At 43.3% G+C, this 27887-nt stretch overlaps 1 protein-coding gene across 2 annotated transcripts in view; it reads right to left on the bottom strand.

The window, feature by feature from the left end:
• ADAMTS17 (ADAM metallopeptidase with thrombospondin type 1 motif 17) overlaps nucleotides 1–27887 on the bottom strand; it is a 157345-nt gene that overhangs the window by 18114 nt on the left and 111344 nt on the right. For both annotated transcript variants that reach the window (XM_039557847.1, XM_039557846.1), the window contains 5 exons: nucleotides 23116–23273; nucleotides 19095–19254; nucleotides 17065–17200; nucleotides 5458–5662; nucleotides 1273–1425 (listed from right to left, as the gene is read on the bottom strand). In XM_039557847.1, the coding sequence (XP_039413781.1) occupies nucleotides 1273–1425; nucleotides 5458–5662; nucleotides 17065–17200; nucleotides 19095–19254; nucleotides 23116–23273 (812 nt within the window). The remainder of the gene's footprint in view (nucleotides 1–1272; nucleotides 1426–5457; nucleotides 5663–17064; nucleotides 17201–19094; nucleotides 19255–23115; nucleotides 23274–27887) is intronic.

Here is a 27887-nt window from a genome sequence, read left to right on the forward strand (position 1 = left end):
TTGCGCCCTCCTCCACATGGATGATCCTGCTCCTGAGTTAAGAATCACAAATAACAAGAGATTTTGAGCTGATCCTGCCCTGCTCACATGCAGACACTAAACCCATCAACAACACTGTTTACTGTGACCCATGTAGGATTGCAGCCCTCCCAGCAGTGAGCCAACATCTTTATCAGATTGGAACTGTTCACACAACACTGAACTTCCAATCCATGTAACCGGTGAATACACAATTATTTCATATTCCTCCCTATCAAGAGAATCCTGTTTGCATGCCAAAATGTTTTAGTATTCCACAAATAAATAACTAAATAAATAATGTTATTTCACCTGTTAACACATGGGGACTGTTTGTTTTGGCCAGCTTGCACAGACTTTAGAGTGCCAGGTTATGAATAAAATAATGTTCAATACTGTAAACATCTTGTGACATAAATTCCTGGCTCAGCACAAATACAGACACTCTGTATGTGGCAGGTTCTTCCTGCATTCTCCAGCACTGACACCATTAAATGCACGTATTTATGACAGGGTATATACAAAATTGTAATTCCAAAAAAAAATGCAATCACAGATAAGCCAATTTGCCCATCCTGGGCCTCTGCTTCACTGGATTTTGCTTGCTGGAGTTTGGGTTTTTGGAAAGCAAAGTGCAACTACTGTATCCCAGTGGTTTCTACACATGCCGTACATTCCAGAACACAAAGTAGGTTTTCTGTTTAAAGAACAGCACAGTTAGAAAGATAAGATAAAACCAAACTTGAATATAATATTGCTGGGAAATTTTAGTCCCTTATGCAAACACAAAGTCAGTAATGTAAAGGATGGTTTCTGAACAACACTGGCAAGGGCTGAGTTTCTCACACTGCCAGGTCTCCTTCCCAAGCAAAACCTCATATTACTTTAAGATCAGAATGCAAATGCAGAGCAGACTCTGCTCTGGTTTAATCCACTGCATTCAGGAATTAATTCCACTGATGTCACTGGAGAAACAAAGTTCAGACAGGCCTAAGTGAAGGTAAGCTCCAGCACTGAGGAAGGGACTGATGGTTTTGACTCTGCCTTTAAACTCAAGCCTTTCTTTTATTTCAGGTGGCTGGAATGAGTCTAGGACTGGACTATGTGTGTAGGTCCCAGACTACCCTGAAAACCAATTAAACCTTTGTTTCCTAAATATTTAAACTGCAAATTAATGCAGACAGCACATGGGAGCTCAGCACCCTGAGCATCTTCGCTCTCAGAAAGAAAACACCACGAAGTATTCGTTGTTACCTTGGACCAGTCTCCTGTTTTCCATTCATAACAGCCTGTGTGATCCTCGCACTCCTCCTCATCTCTCGGCCTGGTGGCTGCATCACATTTGCCTTGGGAGTTTGTGCACATCACTGTTCTTTTCTGAATTCCCCTGCCACAGTCTGCTGAGCACTGCAAAAAACCAGGGGTTTGGTTTTTGTTACATGGTACTTAGAAATGATAGCTTTTATGTTGGTAACACAGCTCAGAGGAAAAGCTGGGGTTATGAACACTGAGGAAAATTGTAATCCGTAAGATTTTATTACAATAATCTAAGCCACTCATACATGAGTAATTTGAAAAGCATGATGACTGCTTGCAAAATACTTTACTTATGAAAAATGGCAATTCTGAAAATCAACCTTCTTTGAAAAACGCTAGCTGGCTTTTTGCTAGAACTCATGCCACTAAATCTTGTGTTGAAGAGCTCCTCATTCATGCTGAAGATGGACACACTCAGATCTATACAGAACTGCCACATCCCTTCATGTATCGTGAGATACAGCATGAGGTGTTAAATGCAATTTTAAATGACAGTAGCATGAGACCACTGTTACAAACATGTTTCTGTAGCACAGTTTGTAAATATCATGGCAAAGTCACAGTTCTCACACATGTTCTAATGTGAAACACACACATCACCTTCACTTTTTGATTTGCCAAATGCTCATTGCTATCTTAATTCTGAAAAACTCTTAACAGACATTTACTGTGTGAGCACAAATTATCCACAACTGGTTTTGTGCCTGGGCTCTATGGAATTAGCACCTAAAGAGCAGGGATATCCGGCCACTCACTTGTTATCTTTGCCAATGGTTGGAAATTCTTGTTTAATGGAGAATTCGTCTTGATTTTCTTGGCTGTACAAGGTGGGAAAAGGACACTGGCATGAACTGAATCCAAATTTCTGTTTTCAATAACCAGTTCGGTCATAGAGCACCAGGTCTGCTGTCACGGCCACCTGAGTTCTTGTCATGAGCCCTGAGCACAGCCAGTCTGCCTGCTCCTCATTCTCACGCCACTGCAGTGGTTAAGAGTGAGAAATTGTCTTGCAGAGCCACTGGGGACAGGTGGGTGGAAAAATGATCTATGTACCAGCTGAGATAAAAACTAACCTCCTCTGGCATGTCAAGTTCTCCCCTTCAGGGGGCCAGCAGGGAAAAGACAGTTGATGTGACACTGAATAAATAGTGAAGATATGAGATATTCTGTGAGGTCTTTTGAACGTGTTCCAAGAAGCTTCTCCATCCAGGGGGTCTATGCTGGATACAAGCATCAGCTTGATATAAATTACATCAAATGGACAAATCTCAGCATGCCTGTCTAACTGTCTTAAAAACACAATCCAGGCAGTTCTGACCTGCTGGCCTTGTTAAGGACGTGAATGACAAGCGTTTATGAGCTGGCAAGCAAATAGACATGCCTTTAAATACTTCACAGCACTACAAAGTGACTTCTTGAAAATCTGGGAAACCTTCCACTTAATTTACTGTGGGCTGCTCATGGTGTGACCCCCTTACGGATGTAACATCTTTGTAAGGAGCACAATGTATAGCTGTGCAAGACACGGGGGTGAATTCTTCCCAGCTTTGCAGAATTCCACAAAATGCTTTGCTGGACTGCTCAGAGTGCAAGGCTTGCCGGAGATCCCAGGCTGGAGCTCCCTAAATGGTACCTTAAAGCCATGAATTTGCCCCAAGTTGGATAGACTTTCCCAAACTATGTATCATTTTCCTCAGGCCCCCGGCTGGACTCCTCAAGGTTGCACTCGTTCATCTCAGACTACAAAGCACAATATATAAAAATCTTTGTAACGGTCCAATTTACTCGAAGTAAATCAAGCTGAAGTGGGAGTATTTTTCACAGTAGGAGAAATCTCTAGGTGGGTTTTACAAGCAAGTCTGGGAAAAACACCAACTGTTTGTTCTTCCCACAGCTTTTAAGTCATTCACAGATTAATACTGCATATACTTTCCTAGACAAAACAGCATGAGCAAGAAGGTTTCCAACAAATCTTTGGTGGTCATATATAAATCACCCTCTTTAGGAGTTTTTTTCCTTTCCTCAAGTCATCTGTTTTCATGAAGAATTTCTTAATATATAGATTTTAAAGAGAGTCCACAAATTAATATGCCCATTTTCTGTGTGTCCACTTGAGGTCATTAAGTCTTATATTATTAACAAATTACTTTGGCAAATCCCATGAGGCTTTGCAATGGAGCAACACAACTTGCAGTTAAGACACAACTCCTTTATCTGAAGGAAATCCATATTTTTTTTCACTCTAGCTCTCTAACAGTAGAAACATTCACCTTCTCCTGACAGCCTCTATTTTTATCATTCAAAATGGGTTGAACGGTACTTTTTCCAAAACAATCTCAAGTGTTTGGCAATACAAGGGGAACTTAATTTTTTCCACAATGAAGATTGCATTGGAATTTACTGTGAAAACACACATTTTTGACCAGGGACCAGACATCAGTGCAGTCAACTGTGTTGTATAAGGAAGAAGTCAAAAAAAATAGATCAGAAAATTGATTGATAAAATGATACAATTACAGGGATATTTATTCCACAACATGAGATTAAAATGCTAAGCAATAAAGTGATTACCACTGAAGAAAGTCCTAGGTGTGAGAAGGGTTCACACTGGCAGAGCATCAAACATGTCCTGGAGTCAACTGTGCTTCATAACAGCAGAAATGGGCCAGAATAACAAATTTAAAATCACAAGTGCACAGTTACAGATGCAACAAAAGTAAATAAATGTATCAAAGGAAAAGTAAACCAGCTATTGAAAAAATTATCTAAAAATGCTGTGTATTTGCAAAGGAGTTACATGGTCACGGATATGGAAGATTTCCACTGATCCGTAACTTGACTTACTCTCATAAAAGGGAGAGAGAAGTACCAGGGATTGTTAACAAAAGACTCAAGTAAAAAATCCACATGTAAACCAGGTAGGAATTGCACCCTAATCTCAGCTATAAACAGTTCAGCTGGTTTAGCTATAAGAAATAAAGAGGGCATCATCTGAAAGGGGAACGACACACAGAAGACCTATCAGAAAACTTACTACTTACTACGTCTGCACATCTTTTGTAGTGAAAGAACTCATGCACCAGTGAACAGATCCAGCACCCCACTGAAAGGGAACACTGCTCTCACTTAACCATCATCTCTCTTGCCAAACTAAGATTTCCGGTCCAGGAGGTGCACAATGAATCCCATTGTGTTTGTGAGGAGACACTGTTCCTTAGGATCTTTCCTATCCTGAGCTTCTGTGACTTCTAAGCACATGTCTAACAATAATATTTAGCAAAAGCTCTTTGACAACGTTTTGAACAGGAGCTCCCTGTTTCAAATAGAGGTGAATAATGAGGAATTCTTCCCACAGAAAGGGCTGTTCCTGGACAGCCAGGCTGGAATGAGGCTGGTAGAGCTGCAACCCTGCACCCAGAGTGAAAGGATCTCATCACTCAGGTGAGCCTAACAAATACAATATCAAAGTGAGCATAGGCATCCTGTAAGGACAGTTACTCACAGGGTTCAGACAAAGTTGCCCTGTACTAGCTGAGTCCTAGTCATGAACCGCAGGCACATTCCCAGATCACTCTGCTGCTAAACAAAACACAGGGCACCTGTCTAGGCCACACATTATTTACATCAGAAATGCATTCGTAACTCTTGGGAAAAATTTCTTAACTCTGCAACTACTTGGAGATGCACCTTTTATACAAAGTATAACCAGCTTTTTCACGTTCTTGGAATTACACAAAATAAGGCTGGATAGGGCCCAAAGACTGTACATTCTCGGTAACATGCACATGCTTGATAAGCCTGGTATTTGTTCATACCACATTTAAATGAAGCCAGAAGCCCTACTGGGTTACTATACTTCTGGCCTCAGGTCAGTGAAACATTTTTCCTTCTTGGTCAGTTTTCAGATGGAAAGATATAGTCACTAGAGCATATCTAAACCCTGTCTTACTAATTCATCTAGTCTGGAAACCAAACCTCAGCTCCTCACTGCTCATCTCAACAGATGAGAGTCCTGCCCAGTGCTCCAGTGCTGCAAGGATGCTGACCATGAGAACCATGGATTAAGGCCAATGCATCCAGAGCTCTGAGCAGTCTGGCTTCTTCCTTGGGTGAAGTTCCTACCTTTGACCACTCTGATGCTTCCCAGATGGACAGGCAGTCCCGTCCCTCACAGCTCTGCACCATGGCTGGTTTGTTGCCCAGGCAGTAAAGATCCCTGGTGTTGACATAGGTGCCGTTCTGCAGCTGGTAAACACAAGTGACCTCCCGGTGCTGGACACCCTTCTCACAGGTGGCAGAGCAGGGACTCCAATGGCCAGTCACCCACCTGGGAAGGAGCCAGAGGATAAATGTTAGCAAACTGTTGGGATAAAACATTATGCTTCATTTAAACCCAGTGAGAAACGGGCAGGTCTTCCTGGATTTGTGGGTGCTTTGATGGTGCTGTGTTGTCATCACCTTTGGGATGACAGCACACAGCTCCTCTTTGGGAGCTGAAGTGTGTAAAGCTGGTGTGTCAGTATGCAAGTGAATATTCCCTTCTGACTTCCAGCTCCACTGACTGCAGCAACTGCTGGAAGCACCAGAGCAGGACTACAAGGCAGTGAATAAAGTGTCTAAGAAGGATCTGAAGGAGGAGGGATGGAGGGAAGGACGTTTTTTCTAAAAGACAAGCAGCATCGATCTTTAGCTTCCTGCAATCTGTCAGTGAGGAGCATGTTCTCTGTAATTACAGGCATTCCTAGATGGAGTGAGGGACTGGAGCAATAGCTGGGCAGTCACTGAGCACAGGAAGGCTCTCATGCCTTTCTCACCAGGCAATTGACCTTCTAGCCTGTTATTTAGGACTGTCATCCAGATTAGTATCCCTATACCATGAATCTTTTACTTGTCACCCAATGGCTGTCTATTATGGTAAGTGGCCCAAACAAGACTTCTCAAAAACAGGTCTGCTGAGAATTACTATTTCATTCTGCTGGAGGCTCCTGTAACCCAGGTAGAGAAACTTATTCCCCACATTTCTTTTGAAGCCATTGTGTAACTTCTCTGAAACGAATCAAAACAACTGTTTCCTATCTTCCCATTCCTGAAGGGGGGAAAATCAGTTCAGCACCATTTGTAGAAACATCTTCACCTGCTGCAACTGTCATGAATTAATTTGTAAATGCCATGACTGGTGTGACAGCACTGATGACTGTGCTGACAGAGAAGGCGGAAGCCATTTGGTTTGCGCAGGACTGGGCAGACTGGCCACCTGTCTTTTGTGGAACAGGGCCCTGATCAAATGTTCCTGTGCATTAAAGCAGTTGACTGACACATCTGTGAATTTCTGTTGGCTAAAACAGCCAGCGAGACACCAAACCTGTTTCTTCAGACTGCAGTTTTGGTGCATCTCCATGGCCCAGGGCTTGGTATTTCTCTTATGGAATGGGAAAATGTCAGCTGGGAAATCGAATACTGGGCTGAAAGGCTGACAAAAATAGCCCTGAAGTGCAGAAATCAGTATTCATGAAAATTAATAGCCAGGCCCCCTTGGTATCAGCTGGGCTCTACCCTGTTGGATTAAATGTGGAGGGAATTATCCATCTGGGTGAAGGAAGCTCTTGACAAAAGCCTGGAAGGGATGAAATGACTGTGCTTTATGAGCTGAATGTGAGTCACAGGGCTGGGAAAGGGTTCTGTCCAGGCTCCACTCAGCTAATATTCACTTCAGCACTGGGCTCTCACTGTGATCTACAGCTACTGGCAAAAGAAAAAGGGAAAGGGGCTGAAAGCAAAGAAGAAAGATAAAAATACATTCTTGGCAGAGGCTGTCTCTGAGCTTGCATTTAGGATGGGCAGCACACAGCATGCCAGCTATTTCCAAGATGCCTTAAGAAGCAAGGTTATGGCTTTCCTTTCAGGAAGGAAAATTCCTTTTTAATTTTTTTGTTTGTTGCTCTCGCGGAGGGGAGAAATCACCTGGTTTCTACCTGTTTGGTGGTTTCTAGTCAGTACCAGCACAGCCATGATAGAGTGTAACTAGAAAATTAGCACAGAAAAAACAAGTGTTATCATCATCAGGAGAAGAATGATTGCATAGGGCAAGAGCTGAAACCCAGGGTACCAATACAAAGTTGTGTTTGCGGTGAAAACACAATCTCCAGCTTTTTCTTTGGGGTGGTCAGCATCAGCCACCATCCACTGTGTCCACCCCCGATCCCAATCCTGTGGTTACAAATCAGGTGGGGCAATGCTGTAAGGGATCTCTGAAACCTCACAGCCCACTCTGCCCTGCCTGTGACAGTTGAAATACTTAGAAATTAAAGGCTATTTTGAACTGGTGGTTTTACTTTCACATCCAGGACACAAGTGACATTAAATGTCTGAATAATAATAATATGAGTAAAGTAGGTTATTTTCAAAGGCACCGAGGGGTTGATCACTTTGACCTCAAAACTTCACCCTCTCAGTGAAATCTGCTTGGATCAATGGCTTGTAAAAACAATCTGGCAAACAAGTAAAGGTGAGTCTTATGTGCAGTCCTGGCAGCGCCCTGAACACCCACAGCTCCCCAAAAACTCCTCCACAGGCAGCTGAAAATACTGTTTTAGTGCCTGTAACACACAGGATCACTGCAACTGTATTTCAACAACATTCACAACCAACGTGGAAAGACAAGGGATTCATGGATAAAGTGCTTAAAGATGAAAATTCCTGCCAGTTTCAAATTTTTGGAAGGAATTTGCAGCAAGATACTAGCAGAGTTACTATATGTAAGTACTATACACACAGGGGAGAAAAATGTAATGTACAAATAGTATCACCTTATGGTTACTATTAAATTACACCACAGGCAGATGTTTGTCTCTACACTGTCATTACACCTTCTGAACACACCTGAGTGTGTTTAACAACAAGACCTACTTAGAGGGTGATTTTTTAAAAAAGGGTAAGTATTTTTTTTATGACAATGTCAAAAGGAACTCCAAACCCCAGGCTGGTTCTGTATTATTAACTAAGCCAATTAACTGCTGTACACTAAGCCCTGTGTATATCATAGAAAGCATTTGGCTTCCAGTTACACTTTAAGCCTGTAAACTGATCTTAGGGATTGCTTGACACCAGAGTTCTTTTCAGTTTGGTCTTTCCCTCCCAGGTTATAACCTATCTCCTGTGGGGCCATGGGAGTGCTCCAGCTGGAATCCCTGGAGAGCCTCTCATTTTGCCAACAAGCACTGATTTACGTGACAAACACACTCATCCTTCTCACAACCACAGGGATGGCTTTATCCCTGGTATTATTTTTGGTAATCTTACCTCTACAGAAGATTCAAGAGTTAAGTGATCCCTGCTGGTGGCTAGATTCAGGAAGAAAGTGATGAGCTTTTAAGCAGAGATTTTCCCCCAGACAGTGGCTGTCTTTCTAGCTAAAATATGCCCAGAAGGGTGTGATTTTCAAAAGCATCAAAAAGCTGGGATGGGCAGGACATGCAATCTGAGAGGGCTGCTCTAAATCTTTGTCTTTTGAGTCTTCCTCAACCTCTGACCTCTCAGTATCCCTTCTGAGGATTTGGGAGTTCTTCTAATCTGCTTTGGCAACACTCATCTGGCAGGCCCCTGGAGCAAACTTGAGCAAACTTGAAATATCTTTTGGAGATTCAGTTCATCATTTGATCTTTCTATGGTCTGGATTGGTTATTAACCTTGAATTATCTACTCTACCTACTTGCCTAAGACTCTCACATTTTCTAGGAAAAAGAAGTTGTCTACAGCACTATATCCATAAACCCAGGGGAGATGAATGTCTCCAAATGAGGGCTCGTAGCGAAATATTTGGGAAAAAAATGTTAGGAAGATAAAATGGATCAAGGCTGAAGGATGGGGGTAAGGGAGTGCAATCAAAAGACATGAGGTCATTTTTCAGAGATTTGCAGCCTCTTATAACATAAAGCCATTACATCTTCTGGGGTAGATATCGCAGCCCATTAAATTTCACCTGGTTGTTTCTGCCTTGAGCCCTGCAGAAGAACAGTGAGTTCTCTTCCACTAACTACACATGCCATGTTCACACATCCCCTCACTACCTACAGGATACTGTTGTTCCCTTCCCAATACTACAATGATATTTATTTCCCTGCTTTCACAGTAATAGACAAAGACATGTTTGCAATAACACATTTTTTCTGTTATTAAACCTATTTTTTTTAGAGCTGGCTCGTAAATACAACCAGAGCCTGTACTACTGTCGAGTAAAGCATCAGAGGAAGTTTCCTACAAAACAAGTCTGAAAAAGTCCTTGTGACAGAAACATATCTAAAGCTCTGTAATCTGAGGGTTCTATTTCCAATAAATTTTATTGAATACCTTTTAGTTTAATGTACAGGCAAGGATAACTCCATACCCAGTTAGCCCTGGTTGTCTTTAGCACCAGTTTGTGATGCAAAATCCTGTCTAAGTCACTCTTAGTTTTCTGGGGCACCCGGTTGAAACTGTGGCTCTACTGATTTAAGCAAAAGTCAGAACAACTTTCAGCAGGGCCAGGATTTCACATTGGATAATTTTAGAGAATTGGAAAAGATTTCTGAGAATCAGTCATGTGGAACTGACAGATATACTTTGCTTAGAGCTGTCAAACTAAGCTCATGCTCGACTATGTAGAAGAAAACTCTCTTTACAAATGGAATTGTGTTTTCCATGAAACACACACACTCTGCTATTGGATTGTCCTCTCCCCACACACTCCTGAAGCTCTCTACCACCTCTCTGCTAAACGGGATTCAAAACAACCAGGTGAATCTTGTCTTTTGGGAACAGGTTGTGCCACACCCAGTCACTAGAAGGCTTTTTTTTTTTTTGGAGAAAAGTACCAGGAATCTAGTAGAATAATACAGCTGCTGATGTCGAAAGTAGGACTCCAAGACTAACATTCCTGTCTGATTGCCTTTATAAACAGTGCTCAGTAATTTTCCAGTACAGTAGTCATTCTGCTAACAGACTTGCCAGCTTTTACTCACACAGGTTTCTTTTTTTCTTTAGTGATTATCATTTTGACAGCTTTATTTTTTTTTTTTTTCAATTTCCCACCAGTAAGATCAGCCATGGAACAATGTTTTAGAACTTACATATGCCTTGGGAAATTCTTTTTTTAAATGGAAGCCATTGTATTCCCTCTCCTCCTTCCCGAAATGAGCAGATCTCTCGGTTTTGTAGGGCTCAGTGTGGGGTTGGTGTGTGAGGGGGTGTCCTGCTTGCTGGCAGCTGCCCCACTACACCAAAAGACAGAATTTCAGCACTCTCAGAGCTCCTCCACAGTGAGTTTCCCCTACCCACCTTCATGGCTAGTGTAGCTTTAATGGGGCAACTGGTTTTCAGCTCCATTCCTGCCTTTCCAGAAAAAGCAGTGCCTTTTTCTCAGCTCCCATCACAGGATGCAAACTGTGAAGATAATTATAGCAGGCAGCAGGAGGAATGGATTTCACAATTAAATATTTTGCTAGATTATCCTGCTAATCCTCTTCTGTGGGTTAGAACTGCACTTGGCCTGAAGAGCCTCAAAACAAAGCAGCACAGATCATTTAACATTTTAAAACAAGGCAATGGTCAACCACAAGGTTGTTGAGTCAAACACTGCACTGGGAAAGAACATGATGTAAGCCAGCCTGGGTGTTTACACCAAAGCTAAGACACCTGTCTCATGACTCCATGTGAAAATTAATGCCAAATTAGCTCCTGCTCTAGCAAGTCATCTTGGATTGATTTAGCAGCAGTCAGTGAGCACTTTTCATTCTACACTGTGTTCCCCAGCCTTCTCTCCCAGAACTGCTCCATTGAGTTGAATTGCTGGATTTGCTGGAAGATACTAGCAAACTGTCTTTCAGTGGCTAATTAGCCACTGATTGGTACTTGATGACCTGCCTACCACCTGGGGCACAGGAGTTTTTGTCTCCCTTTGGTGGATGGGGATCACCACCATCTGACACGCCCACAGCAGGACATCAGCCACCCCTCATAAAGGTGCCCAGGAGTGTCTCAGGCTTTCTGCTCTGCAGAATTTTGGCTTTTGCTCCCGCAAGGCCCGTGGGAGCCCTGCTGCAGGCAGCGTCCCCGAGGAGCTGCCACCAGAGCGCAGCACTCCCTGCTCCAGCCGCTCCAGCACAGTCCTGGCAAATTCATTAAGCTCAAGCTGATTCTGGAGATCCCAAATCCAGCTTTGGGAAGTACTTCAAAATGAGCTCTTACGTGGTGCCTCCTTGGATCAGAGGGTGCTAACATTACTATTTATGCCAGATTTCCAGGCTAAAATGAAACCCTCTCCACAGCTGTTCCTTCTTTTCTTTTTTTTCATGTAACCAAATCCAAGGCACATCGAAGATACTTCTCAGCACAAGGCACAGACAAGGGTTTGAACCTGTTGGCTTTGAACCTTATGCATGATAAACATTTGTACAGGCTCCAAAAGAGCCTGACCGCATAAATGAAAGGACTGACCTATTTGGAGCCATTAAATGTTCAGCTCAGTCCCTTCAGATAACAAACACCCACATGCCTCCAGTTTAGTGCAATTTCTATACAGCTCTTTGTGTAATTTGCTGACATTCTCAAAGAGTTTTCCATCATATTGTTCCCCCCAAATTCTAGTATTTGCAAGACTACCACTTCACAAAATAAATCTGAAATTGTTTCACTCCCCATCTACCTGTGATGAGAACACACAGAAATGGGGTGCAAACAGACCAGAATCAGGGAGACAGACTGATTTCTGTATTATTCTGATTTCTGTACTCTTGGGCTGTTAAACAGAGCACTATCACAGAGATATAGTGAAGTCTAGAGGAACTCTCAGTCAGCAGGGTCATATGGATACACACCATGAGTTTAAATCAGACCAGGAATCAAAGCAATGGGCACTATCAACCAACACACTGAGGCACCATTATTTTGGCACTCCCCAGCCTTTGGACAAGTTTTTGAGGTGCTGAGCCAACTGGGGCCTTGACTGAATCTTAGAATTGGCTTGATTTTTCCCCAGTGGGCACTGTTGTGGTGTGTGAGCCCTTGGAGAGCTTGTTGCTGGATTCCAGCCCACGGATGGAAAAGTGAAAGAGATGAAAGAAGGAAGGAAGTGATCCATGTAACCACAGAGCTGACCTCAGCAGTGTGCCAGCTTTTAGAGCCGATTTGGAGGGCAACAATAATCAAGGACACAGTGGTAAAAGGATGCAAGACAGGGTTCCTCCAGGCAAAAACTCATTGGCTGCATTTCTCTGACTAAAATAACTGGTTTTCCAGACAAAGGAAATGTGGTAGATTTAATCTGTTTGGTGAAGAACTCTTTTTGCTGCATGGGAAATGCTTACTGGTGACATGCAAGGAAACGTGGATATATAATCGTGTAATTCATATGAGAGGTGAGAGCTGGCCTCTCATCTACCTTTAGTGCTGCAAAGGAATATCAGCTCTGAAAGGAATTTAGATCAGTTGGGCTTCCTGAAAGGTCTGTCTTGCATTTGATCTAATTTAGTATGCTCATTAATGACCTTGGCACAAAAAGAAGAAAATTGCTGAAAAATTGGGGAAAATGCTGACAATACAAAGCCTAGAAGCAGTGTCAATGCCTCAGAGGATTAGGATGTCATACAGGAAGAACTGAATAACCTTGAGTACTGCAATAACACAGCTAGGATGGAAATGAACAGCACACAGTGCAAGGCTGAGTGCTCAGGGACCAATAACAAGCATTTCTGTGTTAAAGCAAGGGTCATACAATGAAACAAATGAGGAGGAAAACATCTCAAATGACTGTAAGCCACAAATATGATGCAGCCATGAAGAAAGCAATAAGAAGTTAACGTAATGGATTTCACCCAGAAAAATGATGGAAGGAGGAGATCCAATGGTTTGTTGTATTCTGCAGCAAATAGCCCAAGGCAGAGAAGAAGGAAGGGAAAATACTCAGTAAGAAAAGGAACAGAGCTGATGCACAAAAAAAAAGCTGAAAAATGACAATGAATAACTTAGGCTGGAAATAAAAGGTTCTGACTCACATGAACAGCAAGGTCACAGGAGAGCCTTCTAGTGAGGGAAGGAGCCAGCGGAAAAAACACAGTTTATAGAAAGGAGTCTATGATATGCTGCTGGTAGTAGCAGAAAACTAACCCTTGGGCTCAGGAGATATTTTCAAGTCCTAAACAGTAAAACTAAGGGCTCAAGGTCTCCTGTGGTTTTCTGTAGATGCAGCCAGGGATTTCTGGCATTTATGCTGCTGTTCAGCATCCATGTAAGAACACCAAATATTCAGCAGGCCCCTGATCTCCTAAAATCTCTTACAGCGAAGAGGAGAAAAATCACCAGCGTTTGCACACAGTCCATTACAAGTCTAACAGTTGGGGAATTTCATGTGGGTTTGGTCCTTTTCCTGCATTGGAGGGGAGCAGTTTCATAGCCACAGACCCAACCATGCATGTAGAAGTGTGTGGCCACTGGCCGAGCTGTGTTTTCAGTGAAAACAGCTGATGTGATCTGTGATTTCTGAGCCTGGTGCCAGCCCCAGGGCTGGCTCTGCCGGTGTATTTGGGTTGGTGCTCGGCGTGCTGGAAGCGACCCATATGCGCCGCATGCAGGAATCCAGATTCCATCTGGTTACAGCGGGGTTTTGTAAAAAATATCTAAAGAGCTAGGCAAAGGATTAGAATAAAGAGGTGCTAATAGGGTGCAGTTGGGACAGGAAAGGAAGCTGTAAAGAATTTAATGGAAAAAGAGGGTCAAGGAACATAAAAAATAAAATAGGAAGAAAAAGAGGCATTTTTTTTTTAAAAGGTGAAAGAGTAACAATAATAAAGAATGGAAGATTCTTTTAGTTTTGCCAGTTTCAACAAAACCCTTAAGAAAATTCTCTTCTCTGACGTTTAATTTTAAAACATGTCAGTGTATCCAATCAAGTTTTAAATCCTGCTTTGTTTTTCTCAGATGCTAGGTTGCAGTTGGAGAATTCCAATCTCCTTGGCCTCATGAAAGTACTGTCCCCTGCCCTACATTATTTGGCTCTCCTGAGAGGTGGCTGAAGTTCAAAGGGATATATAATTTACAAAGCACTTTGGGATTGTGCTGGAAGAAAGACACTGTTATTAATAACATACCCTTTTTTTCTCCTGATCACTTTATAAATGTGGGTAGCTATTTTTGTATTTTTACTACAATCTCAACAGCAACAGCTTCTCCCTCCTCTCAAACAATATGATCTCACCCCATCCCAAAGAGTTTGCAATTCAGGTTATACATGGATTAAGAGAGGAAACAAAGGGACAGTGTAGGATAGTGAATTAAAATCACACAACCCATCCAAAAGTGAAACAGAGACTGAGTGTCCTCTGACCCAGTCCTGTGCAGGCCAAAAGACCCCTCTCTAGAGATAAATACTCTGAAAGGTGATTCTTTTAAATTCTAAGTGCAAATGCAGTTCAAAATGCACAAAACAGAGCAGGTTCAATAGAGAAAGGAAAGCATTGTTCCTTCTTCTGAACTCAGGTGAAGGGCTTAGGTCTGAGTGGAAACGGGAAAGGACCTTACTGTAACAAGATGCTACAATAATTTTACTTGAAACCCTAAAACAAATTCAGGGCTCATAAAAAAAGCATTGACATGGTGAAAGAGAATGGTTTCTTTAAGATGTTCTTGGTCAGAGAATATGCTAAGCATGCATTTCTAATGTCTGGGTGGGCAAACGCAAGTGGAAATTTAAATTCTAAAGAGGCACAGAGAATGTGCTTCTGAAAATGTTTCCAGTTAAAAGCATGTTAAGTGTGAAAGCATAGTCTACACGGAGGGAGTGAGGGAGTGTGGTCTATCAGATCATCAGCAAGGATTCTGTGGCCTTTTCGGGTTCTAAGCACATTCACTGTCTGCTGTCGTTGCTCTGAAAAAAATGGGCCAACGAGAGTGTCACTGCGCCAGAGCTCATTGCAGCTGAGCAGAACTGTGCTAAACTGTGCCTATAAACTGCTTGGTGACTCCACACAGAAGAAAAGAGACCTTGGAATAACATTAAGAGCTGGGTACAATTCCCCAAAGGAACACCGGCTGGGTACAAGAGCAGAGTAATCCTTTCTCAGGAGGTTTTGTGTGATTTAACCTCACCCACTGTCACTGCCCTGGACAGGCAGCAATGCCATGGTGGAATGGCACCAAAGAGACTTCTCTAGGGGCTCAGGGTCACGGAGATCCCTCTGAGTACACTGTGGGGCTCAGGGCTGTGACAGACCTCACGACCAGGACCTCCTGTGCTTGCTCTCAGCTGGTAAAGGCAGAAGCTGCCCATGTCTTCCAGAACTTTTTAAGCTGCTTTTCTTCATCTCTACCACCTGGAACCCCTCCATACACCTGCCTGGGCTCACTCTGGTCTCCTCCCAACAGCTTTCCAAAAGGTCTGGGAGAAGTACTTCATGCCAGGGCAGCAATGCAAGCAGATGCTTCTTGTTTCAATCTGAGAGAGTAACATGACAGAAATCCCAGCCTCACTGAACTTCGTCATGGAAATGACAGTTGTTTCCTTGAAGCCACTGGGATTTTGGCTCTCCTTACACACCAGGAGGGTATCTCATTATACCTTTCAGTATTGAAAGCTGTACAGCTCCAATACTGTGCAGCAGCAGTAACAGGCAGTGCAGACAGAAACTGAAACCTGAACCAGCCTTATTGATGGATGACCTGACACTGCATTTCTCTGTTCCAGGGCACTTTAATCAGAGTGCAGGTCTAATGAGAAGGAAGTGTGCTGTTTGCTGTTTCCCCCATTGTTTCTGCTAGCAGAATTAGCTTTGTAGGTGCATTTCCCTGGCTTTTCTGATTATCCAAGATGCAGGAGCCAGAAGGTTGGTTTGAAGATGTTTTTTAAGGTATTGTTCAGTTTTATCTGAAATTTATTTTATCACAGAATATTCTGAGTTGGAAGGGACCCACAAGGATCATTGAGTCAAACTCTGAAGTGAATGGCCCATACAGGGATCAAACCCCTGATCCTGGTGTTATTCTAACTACTATCAAAATTGGAGTGTCTATTCCTCTCTACAATGCTAAACATCACTGCAGAGCAAAAGTGAACTTTTTTGTTAGCAAACAAACGGAACAAATTAAGTTACCTTCCTGTCTTTTGTCATTTTGGCCAGAAATGTCTTTTTTTAATACAACACAGATCAAAATTAATTCAGCCAAAAGTGCTTGCCAAATTAAAAAGGGATATTTTTATTATTTTTAGAGATCTCTAATAACTACTGAGGAGAAAAGCACCCTCACGGAGGAAAGCATCTAAAATGTGTTTCATCGTAATTTAATTTCTTGACTTCAGGGTTTTTGTAGTACTGTTTGACAGTTAATCAGACCCCATTCTGTGCTGATTTTAAAAAAAAAAGTTTAGATATGTGGTCACTGTACTCTTGTCTAACTTTATACTGTAAGTTGTTCTGTCTCCCAGGAGGCAGCCAAGGGGAAAAGAAAACCATCCCCAAACAATGCATGAAGGCAGCCTGCATGGAATCTGGCCTTACTGACCACAAATTAAATGGGCTTTGTCTGAGGTAATGAAAATCTGACCTGCTCAACAAAAGGAAATGAGTATTACAGCTGCTTACTGTGGCTAACAATGTGTCCCAATACTTTGAGACATTTTCACTGTGTTCACCAGATGGAGGCTTTGGAAAGGGGCAGTTTCTGAAAGAAAAGGATATTGGTTTTTAGTGTTTTTTAACTCCTTACCGTGACTGGCAGGGGTGTGTGTTACATTTCCTGACCTGGGGCTCAGGGCGGGTCACTCGCTGGCAGTCACTGTCATTCACCAGCGTCATGGTCTTGTTAATGATCCGAGTGCAGGACACGATGGTTTTCCGCTCACCTGCAAGCCAAATCAAAAAAATCTCTGAACAAAATCACATCCACTCATTAACCAAAACTCAAAAGCTTGGAGCCCTCTGCTCTCTCTACCAGATGTACTCTACCATCTCTGCAAGAAATCTTATTCTCCACTTCTGCCTAACTTTTGTACTGGCATGTTTTGGGTTGCTTTTTTTTCAGAAAAGCTACAAATCTTTCCTCAATAATCATGCAATTGACTATTTCACAGGAGCAGCAAGTTGAGCTTTCTCTTTCTAGTGTTTAATGTGGAAACGAGCTTGAAAACAATTTGTTTTCATTTCTGGTTCCTCCTCCACAGGTAGCTGTGCCCTGTCATTACCTCGGGCAGACATGCTGAAGCCACACGACCTCGCACGCCCAGTGACTGATAATGACAGGACAGCCTCCTGCTGCTCCCCAAGCAGAAAGTCAGGATGAAAAGCAGTGACTGAGGTTCAAGAGTCATTAACTGGGCTTGTTTGTATTTCACAAAGACAAATGAAAGCCACCAAAATAAATTATTTCTCATCTTCTGCTCCTCCAGATACAATGCTTTAAAACGCTTGCTGGGAGGAGGCATCTCAGGAGGAGTCAGCATTTCTCACATCAACTGTGCATCAGGAGTTTCTTTCACCCAGTGTGGCCCTCAGGGTTCAGCCTTCCACTGAGTGGCATCAGGAAAGCTGTGCCACAGGGAGCATGACAGTGACCAGATGTGACAAGGAAAGTGGCACTCCTGCACTGTGTGACTTTGCCTAACTGCTAATTATTTTGGTTGCTCAGGTTTGCTTTCTAACCCCAAGTCTGCATCAAATTGAGTTTATTCACAATCTGCAGCTGATAATAAAAAACAACTCGTGTTAATAAAAAATTTGCAAAAGTCTGTATGGAAGTGAGAAAGGCCCTTCTCAGCTTGGTTAAGTAGTAAAAGCATTGGACAACCAAAGTAAAAGACCAATTATCAAGCTACTACTGGCGAGAGCCATGCTGGCAGACACTGATTTGATTCAAGTATGTAGAAGTCTTACAACAAAAATCAGAAAAGTTGCAAACAAACTTCCTTAAATGGCTTAAAAATTATTATTTTAATGCATGAGTAAAAGTGTCTATTTTAAAGCGAGTTCCATTTACAGAAAAAAATCTGTAATTTCATGGCACTGAGGGCAGTGAGCCTGCAAATACGAAGATGAACTCTTTCCTTCTGTCATGTCACATCATAAATAACTGGGTCTGCTGGTGAAGAAAGACTGCCCAGAATGCTTGGAAATGATTCAAGTAGGTTTACCTCAGGGAACAACCTACTTCTTCCAGCTCTGAAAATGCAATGGACAGTGTCTGACAAACCAGTCTCTGCTTTCACAGCATCAACTCCCCCCAGGGCTTCAGCAGATCTGTATGGACACATGCAGGGATCCTCTGGGAAGGGAGCTTTGCCATGTTCTCCTGGGCTCCCAGCACATCCACCCAGCATGGGAGCATCCAATGCAAATCTCCAGGAGCTGTCACAGCAGCACTGCCCTGCTCCAGCCCTGGGGAAGGAAGTGCCTTTCCCTGAGCATGCCTGAACACCTGCGGAGACACTGCTCCAGGAATGTGATGGGGGCTGGAGACATGGGGCTGCACACAGCGCCTGGAGCCATCCGTGCAGCAGGAATCCAGGTGCAGCTCCAGCCTGTGGTGACAGAGTAGTGTCCCTGCCAAAAAGCTGGCTGGAAATTAACTGTGGGGATGGGGATAAGAGCTGGGAGACCTGGCGAGAATAAGCTCTCATTTAGAGTTCATTATGGCAACGTCCATTTCCGTGGCCAATTTCCACCATGCCTTGGCACCTCTCTTGTGGCTGGAGCCTGCAAACACCACACAGGGAGTCCCACCAAGCTTCCCGGTGTCCCCACCTCCTCCACACTGCACACTGCATCCTTCCCATCCGCTGTGCGTCCAGATGTACAAGGAATCCTGTTGCTTTTCTGGCTCGCTTCTGTTTTCAGCAGTATAGTTTACAGGGATGGTGTATTCATAATGAATTCCATAATTCTGGTCATGGAATAACAGCACCTGGTTCGGCAGGAAAAGAGAGGCCGTTGCAACATACTGTGCTGGGAGAGCCAACAGGCTGTGGAGATAGCACTGCTGGAAATGCTGGCACAGGAAAAAATTCCTAAAATATAAATACCTCGTGAAAGGCAACCAAATCTTTAGCTAGAAAACTTAAATTACAACAGTACTGGTAAAACAGGGCAACTGCAGCAGCAAGGACTGCTTATGATTTGTGACTATTTAAAGCAGTCACAGGGGTGCCTAAACCTGGGATTCAAGGCATAACTTTCAGCCTCACGTGATCAGCAGGCCACTGGCTATCTGAAGAGAAAGACAACAGGAAGTATTAAATCAGCACTTCTCATGTAACAACTATTTTAAAGAGCATCTAGAGTTAAACATCTGAAAGAACAAGGTGATGCCTCTCAGAGCAAAAACAACTAATGCAAAAGATGCCCCATGTCTCCTGGTAAATGTGGCATTCAAGGTAAGTATAACTATTCCTGCTGACAAGCTGTAGCAGCAGGATTTTAACGTCTCAGAAAACTGCAGATGACAAGCAAAAGCCATATCATACAGCTGCTGGCAACATATATTTTCAACCCTGCATATTACCAGAGGAAGGTGAAACCTGCTCCCAGCAGCAGGCTATTTCCTATGGAATCACTTGTGATGTCTCCAGTGTTATTACTCCAAAATTCCCTGACTATTAACAAAGGAACAGAGAAAAATATTTGTGTTTTCACCATAGGCAGACGAGAGTACTGGTCCTGTTTCGATTTACATGTTGAACTTCATTTGGCTCTCACTTTCCCTGGCTTGATCCAGAACTGATTGGAAGACATCCCATGGAGTATGGGGTCCACGGAATCTGAGTTACCACACTATTCGCAAGTGCACTGAAGTACTACTGTAATATTCATGCTGTGGCTTTAAACTTACTTATACTTATTATCTCATAATCTGAATAGCATTAGACAGGTGAATTGTGCTGGCTTGTCACCTACTGAAACAGGAGCAATGCTTTATCAAATAAGGTATTTTAAGCAGGGCTCTCATAAATGGAGCAAGCAGCTGCCCATTTGAAAAAAGACAAATTTGCAAATGCTATTTTCTCCCAACAATAATTGTTTCCCCTTCAGATTTGCACAAATCATTCCTACTTAACCAATAATCTCACTAAAGCTGTCAGGAGCTTGTTTAACCAAACAAATTTGCTGAAAAAATGGGTCCTGGCAGCCTGAGCTGTGAACACTGGGGGAAGCTCCACACACTCAGCACCCATGAGCTGCTCTGCACAGGGCAGAACCCTGGGCAGAAGAGCCTCTTCCAGAGGATGTGGGGAACAAAGACATGATTTTGCTTCAGCTACAGAGGGAGCCTCACGACCAGGACTGAACACTAGGGTTGAAACCAGCGAGCCATCATTACAATTTCAAAGATGAATATTGGTTTTTTAAACACAATTCAAATACCAGGCAGACAGAGGCAGAGAGCTCGAGCCCTGCTCTGGCTTTCTTGAAGTGCAGAGATACAAACTCCTGTTCTACAGAATTGATCAGTCAGCCATGTCTAAAGCCCCTTTCTGCTCTGGGAGTGTTTGGTTGTCCTCTGTTGCAAGAGGAGGACTAGCACAGGCCTTGTTACACAAACATCAGTTTCTCCAAGAAATACACACACAGCAATGCACTTGGAGAAATGCCTTAAGTATTAAAAACCAGCTCCTAAAAAGAAATCCTTATTATCTCAATATGGGTGCGAGACTAGTGAATATAAAGGCCCATATGAAACCAATTTCATGCAATTTCGTAGCCATATATAATTGGGGTGTGTGTGTATGTGTGTATAATTGGTTTCAAATGCAGGTCACAATGGACTGACTGAAGCTTCTGGCTCTTTGTCAGTCCAGTGTATTCCACCACTGTTTGAACAACAGTTTTCTTAAATAGAGGGAATTTAGAGGGAACTGGTAACCATCCTGCCTTTCTTGTGCTGAAAGAACGAAACCCACCACCCTGTATCAAGGAAAAGATTTGAATCTGATTTGAAGCAAAGACTTCATGTGTGCTTTGTTTACCACTGGCAGTGATTTAAAACCACATGTTTTTTAACCGTCTGGTAATTTTTACATTCCTCATTTTCAATCATTTCTGTGATGGAAGGTGAAGAAGGAACATTTCCTCTGCTTATGTCTGCTGAAAGGGCCTGTCTGTATCTGGACAGCATGCTTGTGGAGAAGCTCTGGTTCATAATCACTGGTTTCCTATGTTAGCTACTTACTCCTTAACAAAGGGGAAATGAGTATTTCTTTAAAACCAAAGCTCTGCTGATGCTGAAGTTCACAAAGTGCCAATACCACATTTTACTGCAGTGGACCTCAACCAAGTAATGTCCCGGAAGGTTCCAGGAGCTGCCAAAGGAACCCTGCACAGCATCTTCCCAAACGGTACCTGTGCAACTCCTGTTTCTCACATGAGGTGAGGAAGACCTTGGCAGTGCAAGATACTTTGTCAGAGTCCTGGTTTCAGGAGGGAAGGCTCGTGTTAAGGCCAAAGTCAAGCAGAAGCTGATGTTTCTGATGGTGAAGAAGGTGCCTGTATTCACCTCCTTTGAGTGGGCACACCCTGAATTACACAGGTGAGCCAGGAAGGTGCTGGTGTCTCCAGCCCTGCACTTCTGACTCTTCCAGCTGTAACCTCTTAGAATACAGCTCTACACTGGTCTGTGAGCCCGTAAACTCACTCATCTGTCTGAGAAAGCAAAGACAAAACTCCTCATGTTCCTGTGCAGCAGATTTTGACACCAAGAAAGCACTGACAAAGTGGAGTACTACTGTCATCTTTTTGTGTGTGTGAAAAGTTCAGGCATCTTCGGAGCTTTTCAAACTGGGTCAGGAAGTGTTGCACAATGAACACCAGCAAGCCAAAAAAATCAGGTGAGCAAAGGGAGAGAATGCTGATTTTCAGCAGTGCTTACAGATAACCTTCAGAGAACAAACATGACAAAATTCACAAGGAAAAGAAACAGCACAGAGAAAAATGGAATAGAATAAAAAAGTTACAGGAAACAATGAAGAAATTAAAATCATTTTATGCAAACCTTGCTATAGAACCTGTAAAGCTTTCTGCAGATATATAAGACAGGCATCATTACAGCCGTCTCACAGATATGAATGTTAAGGCTACACCAGCATTAAGGGACTGGCCCGTGGGTCACCCCATCACTAGTGACAGCTCTGGGACTACAGTCCTGCTCTTCTCACCCCTGTGGACTTCTCATTCATGTTCAGCCACGTGGCTGTCCATAAAATACCAAGCTGGGTTAACAGAAGGACTATGCTGAACATTAGGAAAAAATGTCAAAAAACACCTTAAACTACATACAATTGAAAAAGCAATATAGAGAAAACAAAGAACATTTCTGTGTGCAATTACGTCACTACTTAGATTCCAATTCACATATATCATCTGTGCATACTAGATCTGCACCTCTTCTGGTAGAGAACAGACTACTTAAACACAGAATACATTCTGGCAAAACCTGAAAGGACATTTCAGCCAATAAGCTTTTATGTGTGTGATCAGGTATGTCCAAGAAATAAGAAAGGTCCTTGGGAATCTACATCCTCTAGAATGGACCTGTCCTATTGTCTGTGACACAGGGGTATCCTGCACTGGACATGAGCTGACTGGGACACTGCCTGTTGTCTCAGAATAGAGCATCACTTTTTGAGTGGGGAGCTGGGCTTCTCCAGCCCCTGCAATGCTGCAAAAGAACACTGTGGTGAGGAAGCAAACAATCAAAATTCAACTTTCAGCTAGGATATAAACCCTTTCTGTTGCATCACTTAAGAAACACAAACAAAGGATATAAAGTTACCATCAAGTGCAGTGGTATTTTAGTTGGTCCTTTGGCAGAGATTTTCTCCCACAGCCCCCTTCGCACGTACCGGACAGTGGTGCCTGCGATCTGAAACTCACCAGGAAGCTCAATTTTCCAGTCGCTGTTAATGGATCTCTTACTGGAATCTTTTAAAGCTGGAATGAATCAAACACCACAGAATGAAATGCAAGCAAATTTATAATTACAATACAGACTACTGAGCCTTTGTCTCAAGCTACCTCAAGCACAAGACGCAGAAACCTTGTAATGCATCTGAGTTTAAAAGAATAAGACCCCCCCAACTTTTACATGGCCCATTGTAATGTTTCTAACTTGGATATACTCTCTACTTCAGTTGATGAAGGTATTTCGAAGAATTAACATAAAATTCATAGATAATTTATCTCTAAACTCTCCTTTTAAATGCAACAAGACAACTCTGCAATTTAGCTTCCAAGCAGAATTTTCTTTCAGTTTCCAGATTTTGAGACCGCATTTTCCTAAACTCTCCTTGAGAAAAAGATCAATCAAATCTGTGTTGATACGCACGTGAAGATTCGCAAGTGCAAAACACAACTGATGCTAAGTTTGTGTGTGCTCCATAACCAAACATTGAACAAATTAACATTCAGCTGTCACAGCAGTAAAGAGAAGACAAGTTACAAAGCAGGGGCTGGTCAGTGGGCAGAATGTGAACTTGGCCACCCTCTCTTCAGAGTCCAGGTGCTGGACACAAACGCATAAGGTCAGGTGCTGTAGGGTCACATCCATCCTGTGCCTCTGTGCCTCAGTAAGGCCAACATGGAAAGCTCAACTGCAGAAGGAAGATGAATATTGAGAAGAAAAGACACTTGGAGTTGTATGTCCTTTGTTCCAGCATAACTATTGCATCAGGATTACTGATGTCCTTCAAACACTCAAAGACAACTCCAGCCATAAGGGCATCACGTTACTGTTGACTCATCAGTGCAAGCTGATTTAGGGATTGATGTGTTTTCTGTGTTAGAACGGAAGCAGAGTTATCCAGATGTTGGTGTGATACACTGAGGGAAGAGAAAATTGGCAGACTCTGTTCCAGCAGGAAGTGCCAGGCCCCTTTGTGGAGATCCATTCACCGTGATCAAATCTGCCCTGACAGCAGACAGACAGAATATCCCACGTGTTACTGGGCTTCCTTAGTTCAAGGTTAACTGTGTCTTTTGGCTAAGCCTTTAACAAGATGTTTTTTTAACCTCTAGCATCTCATGCCTATTTTATTCTCTTTCAGTAAAGAACACAACTTTGCTCTCACTTAACTGAGTGTGTTGCAAGAAAGTAAGAGAAGCTGTTTAAAGCCTTTGGAAGTCAATAGGAAATCTCCCATTGTCATCCATTTGGATCAAGCCCCCATAGCCAGCAAACCCTCCCGAGTATGCTTAGGATATATATATACAATTTCTAATGTCTAAGCTCTGGTAGAGTCTGGAGCAAGTGGAGGTCACAATGTTCTCTGCATCTGTGTGTGCCTTTTGAGGACCTGTACCCTGGGAATTCCTGGAAAAAGGTGGATATCTGTCCTGCTGCACACAACCTTCCTGACAGCTCTCACAGTCCCATGAAAGGCTTAAAAATCAGGGTGAAGGGGAACTGAAGTAGGAGCTATGTGGGAGAATGTTTTTTCTGAGGAAAGTTCTCTCTGGCACATAGCCCAGGGGTACAGCGGTGTCCCGGCATTCGCATGCTGCAGCAGTAGGTCTCTCCCTGCGGCTCACTTCTCTTCCTGCTTTGTTCCTCATCTACAAAGTACCTTATGCAAGCTCCAGACGTGATTCTGAAGCACGACTGCTTTCCTCTGCCAAGGCCGAGTGGCTTCCAGGCAGATCAAAGCAGCCACTACACTGGCCCTAAGAAGCTGTGGACACAACCAATCAAAGCTGTGGATGAGATAAAACTATCTCCAAGCAGCATGGCTGACTAGGAAAGATATCCCAACACATGCTCAAAACTGTCTAAGAGGTTGAGTGACTTAAGCCATGCTTTGGTTCCAGCTCACCATCAAAGGGAGATAATTTGCTGATGAAAAAAAAAAAGTTTCATCTTTGTGAACCTCTTTTGCAGGCAGGATTTGATTTTGATTGCTGCAAGCACCGCTCCCTTAGTGACTGAGGAGATGGAGAGTTTGGAAACAGACCTGTTCCCAAAGGTGCTCCTGGGGACTCAGTGGAGCATTTGGGCCAAAGTGTTTTCACCACTGTTAGCCTCTGTTGCCCCATCAGCAGAGATCAATGCTGCAGCTACAAAACCCTCCATGCCTCAGACACAGAGAACTCCAATGGCTTTCGTCACATACAACCACTGGCTGGCTCCGCCCAGCCCCAGAAGTGACAGAACTAAATTTAAACTTGTACAGTAAAAGAGCAGAACAAATAGGAACCCCAGCAACAACCTGTAACTTCTGTTTTTCTTGTTGGCTGGAAGGCAGGAACTGACCAATCAACTTTTAAACCTGGCAAATAGTCAGATCTTTATTTCCACCTTGGGTCCCTCCAGCTTGCTTCCCAGCCTGTGGATACAAACTGCCCAGGCATTTCCTGTTCAAGGTGGTTTTTTAGAGTTACAGCCAGCCAAGGCAGCCAGCGTGGGTTGCCTGTAGGTGGAGGGAAATTCTTCAGACACTGCTCCCAGCACATGGAATAATGATTCCAAATTATGCTGGGCTTCTTTCCAAAATGTTGTACCTGGTTCTGAGTAGAAATAGCTGATTGGGCTCAGCTTTGTCAGTGCTATTGAAATAGAAAATCCTTCCACACTCAAACCTGGATTTAAAAGCCTTATCAGAGTGATTGGGTTTTTTTTCTTGGTCATCTTTATTGTCCTACTAGAACCTCCAAGCTGCTATTCCTCATCTCAGTTCAGCAAGACACTGGGTACCTTTTCTTTGTGTTGAGTGTTCCTTGAAAGAGAAAACCCTGGAAAGATTAGAGAGGTTCTCCTGGCTCCTGACCATGAACCGAAGAGCTGAAAGCACTCAAAGCTTTAAAAGAGCTAGATTTTTATCTATCTTTATGTGATGCACACAGGGCCAACTCCTGCTCTCAAAAATACACAATCCTAATCTTCACCACCCAGTGGGGAACCATCTACTTTAGTCAAGGTTATGCTGTCTCAAGGAAGGGCAGTCTCTTACTCCACGTAAGACTCTCAGTGCTCTGCTATATGCCAAAGCCCAAATACCCTGTGCAAACCCCATCAAGACAAACAAAAAGGCTGGTTTCCAGAAAGCAGAGCACTTTCAAAACCGAAAGAAACACTGGCTCCCATTGTTCCACCAGGCTTTGCTATGTCAAACATCTCACGTGTAGGCGGGATCCTCTGGCAGGCTGGCTACAGCATTATGGATATAGGAGCAGTGGTGATATTGCTTCCTACCAACAAGCGGCACAAATGCCAATGGTTTTGACCAAAGGGCAGCTGAATGACATAATTTGCCTTTCTTTTTCCCCTGAATCTGGAATGAAAGAGAACACAAGCATCTTTCCTGGTGATACTGCCAACTTTGGCAGCATTTCAAGACACAAGGCCCATGGCACTAGACCTGAAATCCTGACACAACCACTTGCAAATGTTTTCAGCAGCATCCTATGTTTCAGTTCTGGATATTAACATCTCCTTTTGGTTGGAGACGAAGAATTACAAGCAAAAGATGGGGAAATCAGAAACCAAGGTCTGAGCTTTGCTCTGACGCCCTGCATTGCCATGAGCGCCATGCAACACCTCAGCTTCCTCTTCCACAAAACAGACTGTGACAAGCTTTGCAATCCTCTCAGAGTTCCTTCCTCTCTGGAAGCAATTCCATGGCCAAGCAGCTCTGATTGTGCCAAGGACCCTTCATGTGTTGGGGTTTTTTTTGGCTCTTGGACAATTTTCCTTGAAGCCCCTGCTCTGCCACAGGCTTCCTGTGTGAATTCAGGGCCATGGGGCATTAGCATTTCTCTGACCTGGACTCCCTAGAAGTAGATGGGGGTAAAACTCTTTATCTATGGCACAGTGATGACACAGAAGGAAATGACCCAAACATTGGAGAGAACAGGTATAGGACCAGACTGACAGATCTTCCGTGTAACTGACTTGCTGCACTTTACAAATGCCATTCTGACCTTTAATTTACGCAATGAGTAACTGAATAACAAATTCATTGACAGACTCTGCCCTACAACAACTTTGCATGCAAATCTTACCCATCAGCCATGTCTAAACCTTTTTTCCCAATAGGAAAAGGAGGAGAGGAAGCCTGTTCCCCTCTAAAGGAATGCAGAAGTAGAAATGACAAAGAGGATTAAACAAACGTTTTGGCCTGATAAAACAGAGGCAAGTGGACTAGAGGCTGCAGCTAAGCTCATCTCAGAGTGCAGGATCAGGTCCTGAGGACAGCATCCAGTGAAAATGTGCTGCTGCAGGAAATGGCAGCAGGTTACCGAGGAATATCAGCTGCCCTGTCCTCCTTCTGCTTCAGACTGAGCTGGGCGCCTTCCTATCAGTACCTCTGCCATTCCCTTCTCTAAACACTGTTCTCTTCCCCACTCCCCCCTGAGGTGCTGTGTGCTCCTGGCAGCTCTGCGCAACCCACTCCCAAGTTCTGCTCAGGAACTCTTCTGTCTATATATAAAAGTACTGTCTGGTCCTTCCAGGTAGCAGAGGGCCTTTAAGTGTCACATACTATCACATCAAGCAAACATCATGAAACCAAGCCACAAAAGCGGAGATTGCAGCAAGACTGAAATCACCAGCCC

Source organism: Corvus cornix, chromosome 10, assembly GCF_000738735.6.
Source record: "Corvus cornix cornix isolate S_Up_H32 chromosome 10, ASM73873v5, whole genome shotgun sequence".
Classification (NCBI taxonomy): Eukaryota; Metazoa; Chordata; class Aves; order Passeriformes; family Corvidae; genus Corvus; species Corvus cornix.